At 38.3% G+C, this 15,703-nt stretch overlaps 1 protein-coding gene and 1 long non-coding RNA gene across 3 annotated transcripts in view; one reads left to right on the top strand and one right to left on the bottom strand.

The window, feature by feature from the left end:
- The window catches only part of mitfa (melanocyte inducing transcription factor a), a 33,145-nt gene extending 17,929 nt beyond the window's left edge, over positions 1–15,216 (bottom strand). Inside the window, exons 1-2 of one of the 2 annotated variants that reach the window (XM_085159388.1) lie at positions 15,027–15,216; positions 4,910–5,159 (exon numbers count right to left, since the gene is read on the bottom strand). In XM_085159388.1, the coding sequence (XP_085015514.1) occupies positions 4,910–5,159; positions 15,027–15,040 (264 nt within the window). In that variant the 5' untranslated portion in view covers positions 15,041–15,216. The remainder of the gene's footprint in view (positions 1–4,909; positions 5,160–15,026) is intronic. The other variant, XM_085159387.1, reaches the window with a different exon arrangement.
- LOC146519095 (uncharacterized) lies at positions 8,369–9,433 on the top strand. The gene is made up of 2 exons (XR_014874080.1): positions 8,369–8,446; positions 9,098–9,433. It is a non-coding gene; the product is annotated as an uncharacterized LOC146519095 (long non-coding RNA).
- Positions 15,217–15,703: the final 487 nt, after the last annotated feature.

Here is a 15,703-nt window from a genome sequence, read left to right as displayed (position 1 = left end):
AATAATCTTTTGCAAATAAAAGCATACTACTAGTAAACATCCTACTAGAAATAAGAATAATGAAAACATAAATACAAGCTCAGAGTTTAGCACTGAACATTATATTATATAAGCAAAAAAGGTAATAACTGCCACAGGAAAACATGAAAAATGTGACTCAAAATACAGTTAATACAATGGACAATGTACACTTGCCTGACAGTTTATTAGGAACAACTAGTATAGCATTGGACTCCCTTTTGTGTACAGAATTGTTATTATTAATTCTTCGTGGTATAGAATAAACAAGGTTCCATCACTCCCTAAAGGTGCTCTGTTGGACTGATATCTGGTAACTGTGGATGGCATTTGAGTAAAGTGAACGTATGGTTATGTTCAAGAAACAAGTTTGAGATAGTTGGAGATTTGTGGCATGGTGTGTACGTGCAAAGGGATGGCCGGCAACAATACTCCTGTAGGATGGGAATGATGTGCATTCAGAGATGCTGCAGAGATGCTATTCTGCATGCCTTGATTATGGTTATTGTTGCTTTCCAATTGGCTTGAAGCAGTCTGCAATTATAGCATCAATAAGGGATTTTCTCCTGGAGATATTTTCTATTTGTTAGACCATTGTCTAAACCCTAGACATCGTTGTGTGGGAAAATCCCAGTAGACTAACCACTAACCTTCAACAACCATTCCACATGCACTGAGTTTGTCCCACATGATTGGTTTAGATATCTGCATTAACAAACAGTTAAGCCAGGGAAACCAAACAAAGTCAGGTAGTACTGGTCACAGTACCAGGTAGCAAGGAATTGCCAAAAAATCTGTAGTTCCTCTAATAGCCTAAACTTAAGAAAAAATTGTGCAGGGGTTACATATTCATACAACTCGCCCATTTAACTTGGCACGTGGCAACTTTGAGTGGCGATTACCATCTGACTCAGAAAGTAATCTCCAGCAGTTTCAGGTTAAGACCACTTCCTATTTGTACCAGTGTTCCACAGGAATCTATTCTTGGACCTCTTTTATTCACTTTCTATATAACCAATATTATCTTTACCCAACCCAATATCACAGCGTAACATGCCAGTCAATCCTAGCTTGTGCCACTATTGTTTATATACATGCTTCCACATCCACCTTGAAGGCTTGTGTATTACGATTTATCACAGGTGATTTTTTTTTCTTACTCATCATTGTATCATACATAAAGAAGCGGTATGATGCTCCCCGGGAAGCTGAAGAGAGCAGCATTTTATGATATTTGTTTACACGGCTCTGCTGAAAAGATTCCCTGCTTCCCTCAACTTCTTTATGGAATTTAAGCATGCTACTTAAGATGTCACATTACGACCATAGATACTTTGATGCTCATAAATGGACTGAACTACAAAAAATTATGAAGCTGCAGTTTCTGATTTCACTGGAACATTTCCAGAGATAATATTTTGTGTGACCATGTATAATGTGTCCTTTTATTATGCAGCTGTCTATCTCAGTTTTCGTATAGCCTTGTGTACACTGGTCTCACCTGAAATATAGAGCTCAATCTCAAAGAGACTACCTGTTAATAATAACCTTCTTACTCAAAATATGGTCAGTTAGAAATAACTGATCTCTTTTTATGTTCATAGTTTTTATGTTTATTTTTGAATAAAATGACAGAAAACACAAGTCTTATGCATAATGAGCTAGATAAACAAATAAATAAAATTATTATTAATCACTAATCCTTCAAACGATACCATGCAGAATCCTACCAGTAACCCATAAAATAAAGGCTTTTGAGCAACTTTGATAGGAGAGAAGCCCGGTGGGACGTCATGTGCGACAGAGCTGTAGAAACAGGTGTAATGCCTTTAAACAAGTTAACTGACACCCTCGGTCCTCTTGCTTCTCATCTTTCTCACACTGTAAGGAATCTCGGAGTGTTTTTAGATAGCTCCTTTAAATTAGAGAAGCAAGTGTCCACAGTTGTAAAAACAAGTTTTTATCAGTTACGTGAAATTGCCAAAGCTAAGCCTTATCTTCCTCCAAAAGACCTAGAAACACTTATTCATGCCTTCATTACCTCTAGACTGCACTACTGCAATTCTCTCTATTTGGGTCTCCAACACTCATCTATCCATCGCTTGCAGTTAGTCCAAAATGCCGCTGCATGTCTTTTAACAGGTGTTAGATTGTATGAACACATCTCTCCAGTTTTAGCAAATTTACATTGGCTTCCTGTAAAATATTGTATTGATTTTAAGATTCTTTTACTTACTTTTAAAGTTTTAAATAATATGGTGCCTAGTTATTTAAACGAACTCCTCAACATGTATGACCCCAAAAGAGCACTGAGATCATCTAGCCAGATGCTCTTAGCACAACCAAGGTCTCGATTGAAGCATAAAGGAGATCGGGCCTTCGCAGTAACAGCACCCAGACTCTGGAATAATCTGCCAGAGGAGATTCATACTTCAGAGTCTATTCAGTCTTTTAAATTGCATCTTAAAACTCACTTTTTTACTGGCTGTTAATTCGAGTTCAGTATGAGTACCATCGGGCCTGTTTTATGCTTCTATTGTTAATTCACTGTCTTCTTATTTATCTTTATTTGTTTCTCTATTGTTTTCTCTTGTTTTTAACCGATTGTGAAGCACTTTGTTCAACTCTGTTGTTTTTAAATGTGCTATACAAATAAATTTTGAATTGAATTGAATTTGAAATTCCAACTGCACACATAATAAGGGAATTTTATTCAAGCACAGCTGAAGCAAACAAGACAAAGTTCTGAAACGTAGAAGGTGGACTGGCAGGCAAACTTTAAATAGTTGCTGATGAAGCTTTTTCATGTCCGTATGTTGTTCCATGGAAAGTAAAACAAACGTTTTGTAACAGCTCTGAGATGATCTTAAAAGCCACAGTGTACACACAGCACAACCCCAAGAGGAACAGTTCCAGCTCATAGGCACAAATTAAGGAAGCTTTCCTATCCGTGGTGCACCATGGAAACAAAAAGCAGTTATTATTGCATACTAAGATGTTAAACTGCAAAAAAATCACCTTTAAAATGTTTCTCTAACAAGTTTTCAAACTGAGTGAGATTTGGTTTTTAGATGACCTAAATATAGTTTTATAAGCAGTGCTGCCAGTCTTAAGTAGTCTGAATTTTAGCTGGTTCTTAAAGCTTGAGAGCAGTGTAAATATCCCAAACATGATATAGAGCAAGTGTTTCTTATCTTACATTTTACCAACCAGTCAAAATGATCTAAACTATTAAAGAAACATTTCACTAAACAATCCATCCTGATGTGGCATTGCAGGAAGTCTGGTTACTCAAGTAAGACGTTAGAGTTTTGTGTTGCTACAGTTACTTCCCAAGGATAACATAATAAATGGGCTTTAGTTAATTCATCCCACAATTTAGCAAACACTTTTGGTTGAAGCAGTAGCTCAAAAAATGACAACATTTCTGTAGGGTTACAAGTAGAAACAACAACATTATCAATTCCAATAGGGGTCCGCAACATGCATCAAAAAAAATGAAATGGAAAAGGTTAAGGATGTGGAACTACATTATTCTATTTGTTAAAAAAAACGTGTAATCTCAACTCAAGTTATTTATTTATTAATATTATAGTTGGTCTTTTTTCCTATAGGGTCTTTTCTCCAGCCATTAGGTCTGACAAAAAAGTGGCATTTGCATAAATTAAAGGTTTTTTTTAAAGGTTTTAAAGGTTTTTGTCTTCACTTCATGTTTCTGTGTTTTATGACCCACATTTCTCTGCAGCTCAAAGCTGTGGTGGTTGGTTATGAAACTGTCAAGCATCAAACCCATATCGTCATCAATTACCAGCCGTCTGCACCAAAATTTTGGCCATAACTCAGTCAAATCCAAAAACAAAGTCATATGCAGTTCTGTGAAACCCAATTCTTAACACTGCTGAGTGAGTGCCTTTGTCTCAATCCCTGAACTGGTTTTACACTCCATTCTCACAGGGGTCAGAGAAAGCTTGACTAATTAAGGGCCCCCCATCCCCTTTTGGACTTCAACTGAGCTCTATGTTTTCACTTTCATGCTCCAGCAGCTCTGCCTGGTACTTCTAAGCTAATTTTGCACTGAATACATGTCTTAAGGGGGGTCTCTCTGATAATCCAGACAGACAAGGTTCAAACTGTCAGGAAGTGTTTGCCCACATGGCATTTCTGTCTGGGTTGTGTGAAAGTTATGAAGTATAAGAAAAAGATCCTCCAAACGAATTCCATAAATAATCTGCTTTATTACAGTAATGTTGTGTTTTTCCATGTACCAAGTAACATTATGGCAGGTTTAAACACAATGATATATCAAAGGTGCAACACGTCAGCAAAAAGACGATGGTAAAGTCATTTTACTTTAACTCAGATACACATCAAATCTATAGAGCCAATCCATCAGCTACACACCAACTATAGTCAAATTTTTCTTTAACAGCCCCTTACACACTTAAAATGCAGAATGTAAATACTCATACTTTCTCTTCATCTCAAACCTGGAAAAATAACTATATTTGAAGACCTCTTATTTCAGGAAACTAATATTTATAACTAGCACAGACTGAAAAATGTGTACACTCACACTTTCAGGGTCTATCCGGTCATTCCAGGACTCAGATGAATGAAAATATGTCAGTGTAGTGGAGCAAATAGGATTAAATGAGTTTAATGCCAAATGTCTGGAAACAGGAATTCTGTCAAGAGATAATCCCCTGTATGGAATTAACACAGTCCCCTCTTAAAAAACTGTATTTGTTCATCGTTCATAATCGAGCTGAAATTGTGATTTAAAGAAGAACAAAACCCTTAAGCAGTTTTTGGAAACAAGGATCAACTGGAGAATACCCATTACTGATCATCAATGACTCAAGCAGGTTTTCCAGAGTCTTGGAAGTCTTACCTTCAGGTCCTTTATGGATGACTGGCTCACAGCAGAAGGGCCAGGTGGAGGCGTCAGGTGGTGGATTGACCTGTGTTGGGCGCCGTGGTGAAAAGGGTGACCGGACTTCTTCTTCCTCGCTTCCCCACACTCTCGAACCTGGTAGGGGGAAAACACTGGCATCTCTTGGAGTTGGACCTGTGACATCACGGCCGGTAGAGGGGGGGAATCCTGGCAGCGCTTGTAGAGGCCATGCTGGTCCAGAGGAGCACTGAAAACACCGGCCCACCCAAGGGCAAAAAACGGAGGGAGGAGTTCAATAAGCCAGGCTAAACAAAACGCTGGTGTGTATGTACTTGGCCAATGGCATTTTTTCCTGAGCCATCCTGAGTCACTGAACTATATGAGGTATTGTAGTAGAGCACAATGTAATGATTGAGCAAGAGGGAAGCCAGAGATTCTTTTACTGAGAATATGTTATTGTTCTACGAATGAGGGTGAATGATGCATTTATGCTTCATGGACTGTTATACACTATAAGAGGGTGGGTAATTATCTATACAACCCTGAACGTGGATGTAATCTAACTGATTAAGTATCCTAAAATAATATAGAAAGCATTACTGTAATGTCCGTTTTCTTTTGTAACTCTGCTTTTGGTTTGTAAAAGTATCAGGACTTGAGAAATAGCACCTAATGAACATCATGGTGTAACTTTGGTGTAGTGCTACACTGGGCTTTGTAGCTATTCAAATAAACAGTGCTATCTTTAGCACTATAAAAAAGTGCCAATGCTAATAAACATTTAGACCAAACTATTAAATTACCAGGCAATAAATGTTCCACAAAGCTAAGGGAATTGTGCTATAATTCCTGGTTATGGGTTCACTGCATTATCCAACCTCTACCATGTTACTCATAGTAACTGACCAATGGACCAAAGGTCATTCAATGGAAAATCAGTAATTGGTTCCAACTTGACCCCTGAAAATGGGAAACGTTTTTTCATACAGTAACCCTAACATTTTTGATGAAGCCATGCAAAACTTTACCTTCATAATGTAAAAACATTGAATTGTTAAATCAATATGTAAGTCAAAACAACGTTTGTCATGGGTCTGTGGCCCAGCATTTATGTGTTTGGACTCTATTATATAAAGGGTTTCCTTTATGCATACATTTCGATGCCAGGAAAAGTACATTTCTAAGCTGAGCTGCTAAGCTGATCAACTGTAGTTTTTTATTCTGATCTTTACCTCACTGTCAATAACAATGGCCAGATAAGATTGGTAATATCATTGGGTCTGCTTGGGTTTCTATCTAAACTCTGCCAAGTCTGAAAATGATTTCAAGGAAATCTAATGCTGACTGCGAACCGTCAGACTCCAAATAACCAATCAGCTTTGAGGTGTGAGGCAGTGCCTTGGGCCTTTGGAAAACCTTTAATAAACATCGCAGATTTACTCATGTGCAAAAACTCAGTCTGTCCACTGAGAGTTCATCCATTCAAATCCATGTACATATTTCAGCAGACAGCAGCTGCACATCCCAAACTGAACTGGGTCTGGCATTGCACATGCTGTCAGGATGAGGCATTCCCTCAGAAAATGATCCTTTTGATAAAACCACTTCAAATCCTCTCAGCCTGCGCAGCTGTGTGATAATCGCACTAATTAGCCTGGCATGTCAAATCTAGCCTCTGGTCGACAGCTATTGCTTTTACATCACCAGTGAAAGAGCTTCAGAAGAAACTCTTTTTTTTTCTTTTTTATGCAACCTATTTCACAGAAATCAACATCTTGTTTCATTAAAAGTGATTCTTTGGGGTCCAGTTCCAGTTCATTAATTCGTTTTATAATGTTCAGTGTTTGTGTGTCGTATATTGATTTTCCACGGAAAAATACCTTCCATTTGGCCTTTTAGAAGACACAGCAGTTTTCATGCACTTGCTATGGTTTAAATCATACTTGTGTTATAACCATATTTTAAAAAGCTGAGTCATGCTTAATTTAGTTTGCAGTTCATTTGTTAAGGTTCAGTGAGACTGGCTGTATTCTCGTTGTTGCCTTGCTGAAAATATCAATAAAAAAATCAAAATAATTTGGATTATTTTCCTAATTTCACAAGAAGCTGAGTTACTGCGAAATAATCCAACTTTGTCCCTAAAACACTGTTCACTACAGACAAAAAAAATGATTTACCCTGTCAGGGTTTAGGACGTATGTACTTATGAGTCAAAAAAAAGCAAACACGCAAAGTAAAATATTTTTATATGCACAGATTTTATATCCATATTATGCTCATGAGCTATTGTTTTAAAGTGTAAAATAGTGATGTATACATTTAATTTCTTTATATTTTGTGTGGAAAATGGGAAAGTCTTCTTGAAGGACATACAAAGCTCTTCTTTGGATGTTGGCTGCCTTTTGTTCTGGTCTCTATCAAGATGATGCTACACTGCTTCAATAATGTTGGGGTGCAGGCTCTGGGGAGGCAGTTTGATGACTTCATTGCATGTTTTTTATTCACCTATGCTTTGACTTTTTTGGCAGCATGTTTGTTATCATTGTTATCTCTGAAGAACAAAGCCAGTCCCAATCAGACTGTTTCCAGATGGTGTTATATGATGGATCAAAATGTGACTTTCTGAGCTTATAATTCCATCAATTTTGAAAAATCTCCATCTGTGAAACAGAGCCTCCGCCATGTTTCACAGATGGCTTTAGACACCCACTGTTGTACGTCTTTCCTGGCCTCCTCCGTTGGATTCACCACTCTATAAGACCTCTTGCCAATGACTTTAAATATCTAAATATGGCTACCTTTGTGAGCTGCCCTTCTAGTGAGACCATTTCTGATGAAACTTCCGCTTCAGGAAATGGATGGATCAACTGAACGGCCTGATATATTTTCGTCAGGAATTTGCTGGATTTATTTTCCATTTTCTGAAGGACCTGATTCTCAGATACTCTTCATCTGCTGTAGATATTTCAAGGCCTCGCCTAGTTTCCTCAAATTTTTTAAGGACACACTTTGTAAGATGCCAAGTTTTCAGCTTCTTTGGGAATCATCTTGCTGGTGCAAGTACAATTTTATATCTGTCTGTTAAACTGTGTTATCTTTGGCTTTTTCCAGAGATACAACAAAGTTAGCCTCCCCGATAAGTTTTAAGTCTAGAATGACCAGATTTACAACAAAGGACTGTTTTTGTGTGATGTGATGTGGGGCATGTAGAGATGGACCGATCCGATATTAAGTATCGGTATTGGTCGGATACTGACCTAAATTACTGGATTGAATATCGGAGAGAAATAAAAATTAATCCGATCCATTCAATATCACGAAAGCACCTCACAAAACTTGTGACATAGCGTTGCCCAGCTCGTAACCTTAGCAGTATGGGAGCAGTATGCGTGTTGTGATAGAGCGGCTGTGGCATGTGAGACCTGTCGGGGGTACGGTGTACATTTTAGGACATCGTCAGGTCTCAGGAAAAAAGTCGTCAGGTATCAGACAAAAAAAATGTCAGGTCTCAGTTCTCAGGAAAAAAGTCGTCAGGTATCAGGAAAAAAGTCGTCAGGTCTCAGACAAAAAAATCTCAGGTCTCAGGAAAAAAGTCGTCAGGTGTCATGGTCCTGGGTCGGTGACCCAGCGCTTTAAGTTGATGACTATCATTTTTCTAGTTTGTTCTGATTTTGTATTGGTTGTTGGTGTTTGGTTGTGTTTATTTTCCCTACCTGCGTCTCCCTCGGTGCTCTGTTCATGTCCCCATGTTGTTATGTAAAACAGTCTGTGTGTTTCCTGTTTTACTTTGTAGGGTTGTGTCTCGTTATGTCCATTAGTTCCAGCTGTGTCCCCGCCTGTCTGCCATTACCCGATTACCGTGTGTGTATATATAGTGGGTGTCGGTCTGTGTTCGTTGTCGGCTCGTCTGTGTTTCATGGTGTCCTGTTCCTCGTCTGCGTCTCTCTGCCTCCCACCCCATTCGTATGATCTCAGGTTTGTTATTTAGCTCACCCAGTTTAGGTTTATGTTCTGTCCTGCCCTCAGTTCTGTTATTTGTGTACTGTAAATACTCTCCCCTCACTGCCTGTTTTGCCACTCCACCACTTGTAAATAAACCTCACTCGAATCACCAGTCGCTGTCTGCATTTTGGGTCCTCCTTTCCTCCACACCACACGGCTCACCCCGCCAGCCGTGACAGTCAGGTATCAGACAAAAAAATGTCAGGTTTCAGTTCTCAGGAAAAAAGTTGTTAGGTCTCAGACAAAAACATCTCAGGTCTCAGGAAAAAAGTCGTCAGGTATCAGACAAAAAAATTTCAGGTCTCAGTTCTCAGACAAAAAAATGTCAAGTCTCAGTTCTCAGGAAAAAAGTCATCAGGTCTCAGACAAAAAAATGTCAAGTCTCAGTTCTCAGGAAAAAAGTCATCAGGTCTCAGACAAAAAAATGTCAAGTCTCAGTTCTCAGGAAAAAAGTCATCAGGTCTCAGACAAAAAAATGTCAGGTCTCAGTTCTCAGGAAAAAAGTTGTCAGGTCTCAGAACACGAGAGACAGACAGAGAGAAAATCTTCCTGCAGGTGGCGCTGTTGTCATGTGCCAGCCGAATTGATTTTCAAATACGTCATCAACGTGTGTGACAGTGGAAGAACGTAAGGTCGACTTTTTTCCTGAGACCTGACGATGTCCTAAAATGTACACCGTACGGGGTCTGGTTGAGCATTTGGAGCCTCGATACGTGCTTCCAAATCAGCACTTAATCTCCGAGAACGTTATCCCAGAGAAGTAAAGCAAGTGTGTAAGTAAATCTCTGAATTTTTGTAAAGCATTCCCAGGCTAAGCTTAACAACCGATATATGGATTTACTGCCTCTCATTCTCTCTCCCCCTCCTGCTTCTACTTCAATCATGAAACTGATCAATGATCAGCGTTTCTGTCGCGACTCCCGTCTCTCTTGTTTGTTTATCGCCCACTTTGCGCCAGAAAGAGGAAACCAGCGGATAAAAAACAGTAGCAAGTTTAAGCTGTTGTTAGAATTTATTTAAAATTACTTTCTACACCAGGATCCTTTTCTATGTAGCTGACAGCTGGTAACTGTGCAGGGGCGGATCTAGCAAAGTTTTGCCAGGGGGGCAGGTAGGGCATTAATAGGGGAAGGGAAAACCATACTTTTCTTTCAAATTGTCATGTCTAGCTTTTAATAAATAATTATCTGAATCTTAAAACCAAAGTTTTTATCTGATGTAAAATATATCAAAATCCATTATTGTATATAGTAACTATTAAGTCAAATTTATAATCTAGTAAGCTATAGTACTTTTTCCTTCGGGAAGATACCATCTGTGCAGTCTGCAGTTCTGTTGAAGAGAGATGGTGAATATGTTCAATTATTGTAGAAGAATTATTGATTTCTGTGCATTTTTTTTTTTACACGTGCATTAAATTAAAGTCAATTACGTCAATTAAGCATTATGAGGCGGAGGGTGGGTCCCTATTTTTATTTTTTTGCTGGGAGTTGGCAACCCTATTAGTTAGGTTGCTTAATATTTCCACCACGTACTCTTTAAAATACCAGAATAGGAAGGATGGAGTAGGTTTAAGTTTATTAGATTGATCAGTTTTGCTGAACTATGAAATATTTTGGGTACACTGTATTTTTTGCATACAGGTATAACCAGTGTTGGGGAGTAACGGAATACATGTACCGCCGTTACATATTTAAAATACAAAATATGAGTAACTGTATTCCGTTACAGCTACCGTTTAAAAAGGTGGTATTTAGAATACAGTTACTTTGTTGAAATAAATGGATTACACGGCGGTACTTCCCTGTTTCATATTGTGGCGGGTCAGGCCTGTTTGGGTTTTGTTTGACAGCTACGTTCTGTTGTTCCAGGTGGCAGCGTTACGGTTGCCATGGTTACAGGGTGACGCTCTCTCTGCGTGTTTCCTGGGTGAGAGAGGCCTTTTTGTTGTTGTTGTGCTAAGTTGATAGGCAGAATGCTACAGGTATAGCTCTAAAGAATGTAGCATCATAGGCAGTGTAGTCCGTGCTGCAGGGAGAATGGACTGCCATACACGTTATGTGTCTGTGAGCGAGGGAGGGAGAAAAAGGAAAAGTACGAGCTGTCATCGAGCAAAAACGGGAGCTGGAAGCACGTAAATATAATAATAACCACTGCAGCCAAGAAGAGTGCCTGACGAGCCCAGTTGTAAGTAAGCTATTAAGACTCGACTGTACACCGTGTTGTGTTTTCCTCCAAAAACAATAAGTTCCGTTGAAGCAGCCTTTCAATGCCTCTCTCTGTCTCTCGCTAGCAAAGTTGACCCAGACAACAAAGTAAAGCTAGTTTTTAGCTACGAGCCCGACACAGAACCCACCGTATTAGTCAGAGGTCCTTTACTACGGTTCGGGGCCGCAGACCTTCAGTAACAGTAATAAATCACAGCAATAGTACATTCATGTAGTTGTAAACAGCATGATAATATATTAAGTAATCCAAAGTATTCAGAACACCTTACTCTCATTGAGTAACGTAACGGAATACGTTACAGAATACATTTTGGGGCATGTATTCTGTATTCTGTAATGGAATACATTTTAAAAGTAACCTTCCCAACACTGGGTATAACAGAATAGCTTTAGTTTTGTTTTTTAAACTTGAGTATGAACTTATACAAAATGCAGCAAGATATTTAAAAAAAAAAAAAGGTTTTATTGATTATAAAATACTCTATACTGGATATTGGATATTGGATTTATATCAGTATCGGCAGATATCCAAATTTATGATATCGGTATTGGACGTAAAAAAGTGGTATTGTGCCATCTCTAGTACTAAGCGAGCAGTAGTCTGAAATTCATATAATATAATATACATTTAATTGGAAAAAAAGCATACATACCAGGCAGGTTACAGTATGGTCTTTCCTTAAATGTATTTTTTCCCATTTTAAATGGAAGCTCGAGTTTGTTTTCTCAGACCTGTGTCCTCACGTTCATTTTTTTCCTGCTATAACAGCTGTTATTCCAGCTGCTGTTCTATGTACTAATCCATCAATGAATACAACTACAACCACAATGTATTTTTTTCAAAGATATGAAATGCTAAAGCAGGGGTGTCCAAACTTTTTTCACTGAGGGCCACATACATAAAAATATAGGAGGGGCTGGGCCACTTACTAGAAATTAGGTATATAACCTTAACTTTAGTGTATTAAAATTAGAAAAATCACTTACATGTGGTCGAATATATTATATTGTTGAATATAATTAAAGACAAAACTGCCTTCATCACAGCTTTCCATAAATGGATCTTTATTGATTTATTCAGAAAAAGCTTTGGTAGCTCATTCTCAGAACAGCAGCCTCAGATTTCTTCTTAGACAGAAGATTTACAGCACAGAGAAAAAACAACAAAGGGGAAATGGGACGGGCACATTTCAAGTTTGTTATTTAAGTTATTAGGCTTAGCAACACACCTATTAACGTTCGTTTGAAACCGTTATCAACATTAACAGACTGAACTGGACTTAATAACAGGAGTGCATATAATTTTAGTAAATTATTCTGGTGAGTATCAGCTGCGCTGGGTGTAAATCGGGACATCCAGCCGCGGTGCTGATCGCCACTCGTGCCAAAAATCTAGACAAATGTCACTTGATCAAGGAGCAAATCTGCATCAGATGAGATCAGCTGACTTTGCGTGTACGTGGGCAGTGCACAGCGGTGTGTACTCTGTGTGTTAACAAGAAAAGCGCATATAAGAAAGTGGTGTGCAAAAGCAGGGTAGTGACAGAATTGATGTGCATTATTGATATTTGAAGCATGTGTACCTGCACATTAACACACAGGTACTGTGGAATATATTTTTTACTCACCTAAAGTGCTCGTGCTCTCGTTCACTCCCCGCAAAAAAATAGCAGCTGTGCGGTGTCTGTGGCATCAGTGCTCTCATCGCATGCGATGGAGTAAAGATCAAAAGCACAGCTTTATCAGACAGTTGCAGTTTAATGTTGGCTGACAAGTCTTCAACAACTGGATTTCTGGACATGCTGACGTTGTTGACGGGCGCATTATTTCGGTGACTTTAACGAGGCCGTGTTTTATGAGGTCTCCATCTGAAAAAGGCTTGCCATGTCTTGCGATGAGTTGGGCGACCTCATAGCTGGCTATTGTAGCCTTTTCCTGGACCTTTTGAGCACGAAAAAATTACTGTTGCTGACCCCGCAGGAGAGATACCCTTTGCTTTAATTTCTGCTCTCGATCAGCACCAGTGTAGGGTGCATAGGCCTGATGTTTGGTTTCATAATGACGTCGTACATTATACTCTTTCATAACTGCCATAATTTCAATGCAGATCAAACAGACACACTTCCCCTTGAATTCTTTGAAGAAATATTCACTCTCCCACCATGTCTGAAATTTTCTGCATTCACTTTCTACCTTTCGCTTCTTTGGTTCTGCCATGTTTAGTAACTAACTTGGGCTAAATTTCTTCTGTGATTGTCCTTTTTGGTGGAGCAACTGCCTCGATCGACAGTAGCTCCCCCTGGTGTTAAAACTAAGAAGTGCAATACACTCAAGCAAAAGTTGAAGTGCGGGCCATATTCGATTCTATTTATAAAATTACTTGCGGGCCAACTAAAAATGGATCGCGGGCCACAGTTGGCCCGCGGGCCGGAGTTTGGACACCCCTGTGCTAAAGGATGAGGACATTAAAACACTGTTTACATTGTTTAAGTGTAGACAGACCAAAAAAGACTATTGGAAACAAACATGTAGACACACACATTCTCTGCCCAAGTGGATCTTATCAGTCACTCAACATCCGACGTGTTTTGTCATAATTAAGGAAACAACGATCTTCTTCCCATTTACAAAAACATGCTGATGCACAGTGTACATGGACAGTCATGTGATGTGCATTCATGTGTCATAGTTTGAGGTTTCTGTTTAGTTCCTACTTTATTTTGGAATCTCTGGTTTTTTTGAATGTTAGTTAGTTTGCTTCCGTCTTGTAGCTTTATTCATTCCCGTTATATCATATACAGTTGGAAAATTGTCTTTCAGTGTTCCACATCAAACTTTTCTAAGTTTTTGTTTCCATTTTCTTGCTCAGGTATGAGTTTTTGCATTTTACTTAGTTTCCTTATGTTCCTAGTTGAGTTTTTGGACTGTTTTGCTTTACTTGCCCCTTTACTACACTAACTGACCTCCTTCTTGGTGCAAATGTTTCAGACTTCACTCTATAGGTGTGTTGTGTTTGGGTTGTTCTCCTTATTGCAGTACGGAACAAGATTACAGAAAAACAGCTAAAATAAATCTCCCCAAAAATGTTTTGTTAAACATGTTTTGGAACAGCAGAGTTTTGATAAAACTTTAAGGACTTTAAGGACACATTTTATACATATTTTCACCAGTCATAATGATTCCAGAAAGTGAATATGGCCACTGTGTAACAATACTTAAGCTTAACTGATTTTAAAAAAGAGAAACACCATTAGTCATGTTTTGCTTCTCCATTGTGGTTAGTTCGTTCCTTACATCTGCATGTGTTTGTCACTTTTAAATACAGAACCAACTATCTGTCATAGCTAAACCTTTAAAAACTGTGACTTCTAATTGCATATATGCATAAACATGCCCTAGCAGATTATCATTTATCTTATTGTAATTGCACACCTGTGTTTCCTAAATTGATTGAACACATATTTAGTGCCAGCGTGGAAATTTGACTAAACAATAATGAACTGATGCATCACAAATATAAATAAATGGATCATGTCTACAGCAAAATGAGTCCCACAGAGTTGTTTGTGAAATTAAGATCTCAAAGTCTCCAAAAACCTTTTGCCTTTTGATTTTGTATAACCACAAGCCATTTCTCTACAATCGGCATTTAAGAAAAAGATTTACATGCATGTGCAGCACAGACACACAGCTGATGTGTTGCCAGTTGTTGGTATGAAGTTCCAATTTAGTTAATGATAAACAAGCTTCAGTTAAATGTAGAAAAAGGGCACGTGAAACATAATATTAAGGGAAACATAGCTGAATTTAATTCTAAACCCATGAGGCCCATAGACCCAAAATAAAAGAAGATATATTTACAGAGAATCAAGGAGGCTTCTTACCTTTTTATTTTCATGATAGTGACTCCAGGATTCACCCTTTACCACTGCTTCAGATTGAGGAATTAGATCCTTTCCTTTTTTTTCTTTTTTTAAAGAGCTCTAAAATGTCAGAAGTGACACAACGCTGTCTCACTCATGAGCTGGCCTAAAGACGAGTGACGGATGTCTCCACTTCCGTGATTTAATTGAACATATTGATTTAGGGAAGGAGAATGAGCAATTTTGGAGTTTTGCAATAGCACTGTTATCAGGCAATATTTTTTCCATTCAGAGCTGTGATGGTGAACAGTTTTGCAACCCCATTTACATCAAGAATGCAGAGGCTGCATAAAATGACAGAATTCAGTAGATCTTCTTATCATTTAATATGAAAGTAGGTAACAGAAAATGTTGGAACAGAAATTTTGCACGTTTAAAAAGGGTCCTTTTTGATGAGCTGGTGCAAGGACCAAGAGTAAAATAAAATAACATTTTATTTATTACAGTAGAAATCTAAAAAATAAGAAAAGAAATAAAACCAGACTAGGTACACTAAGATAAGATAAGATAACCTGTATTAGTCCCACACGTGGGAAATTTATTTTAAGTATAAGTCAATAACCCTTTTTTATACGGCACCTTTGAGACACAAGTGTAAAATCAATAAGAAAATTAAGGACTTGCTGCTGATTTTTTTG

This window comes from Neolamprologus multifasciatus, chromosome 5 (assembly GCF_963576455.1).
Source record: "Neolamprologus multifasciatus chromosome 5, fNeoMul1.2, whole genome shotgun sequence".
In the NCBI taxonomy this organism is placed as follows: Eukaryota; Metazoa; Chordata; class Actinopteri; order Cichliformes; family Cichlidae; genus Neolamprologus; species Neolamprologus multifasciatus.
This window is presented reverse-complemented; position numbering and strand designations above follow the sequence as displayed.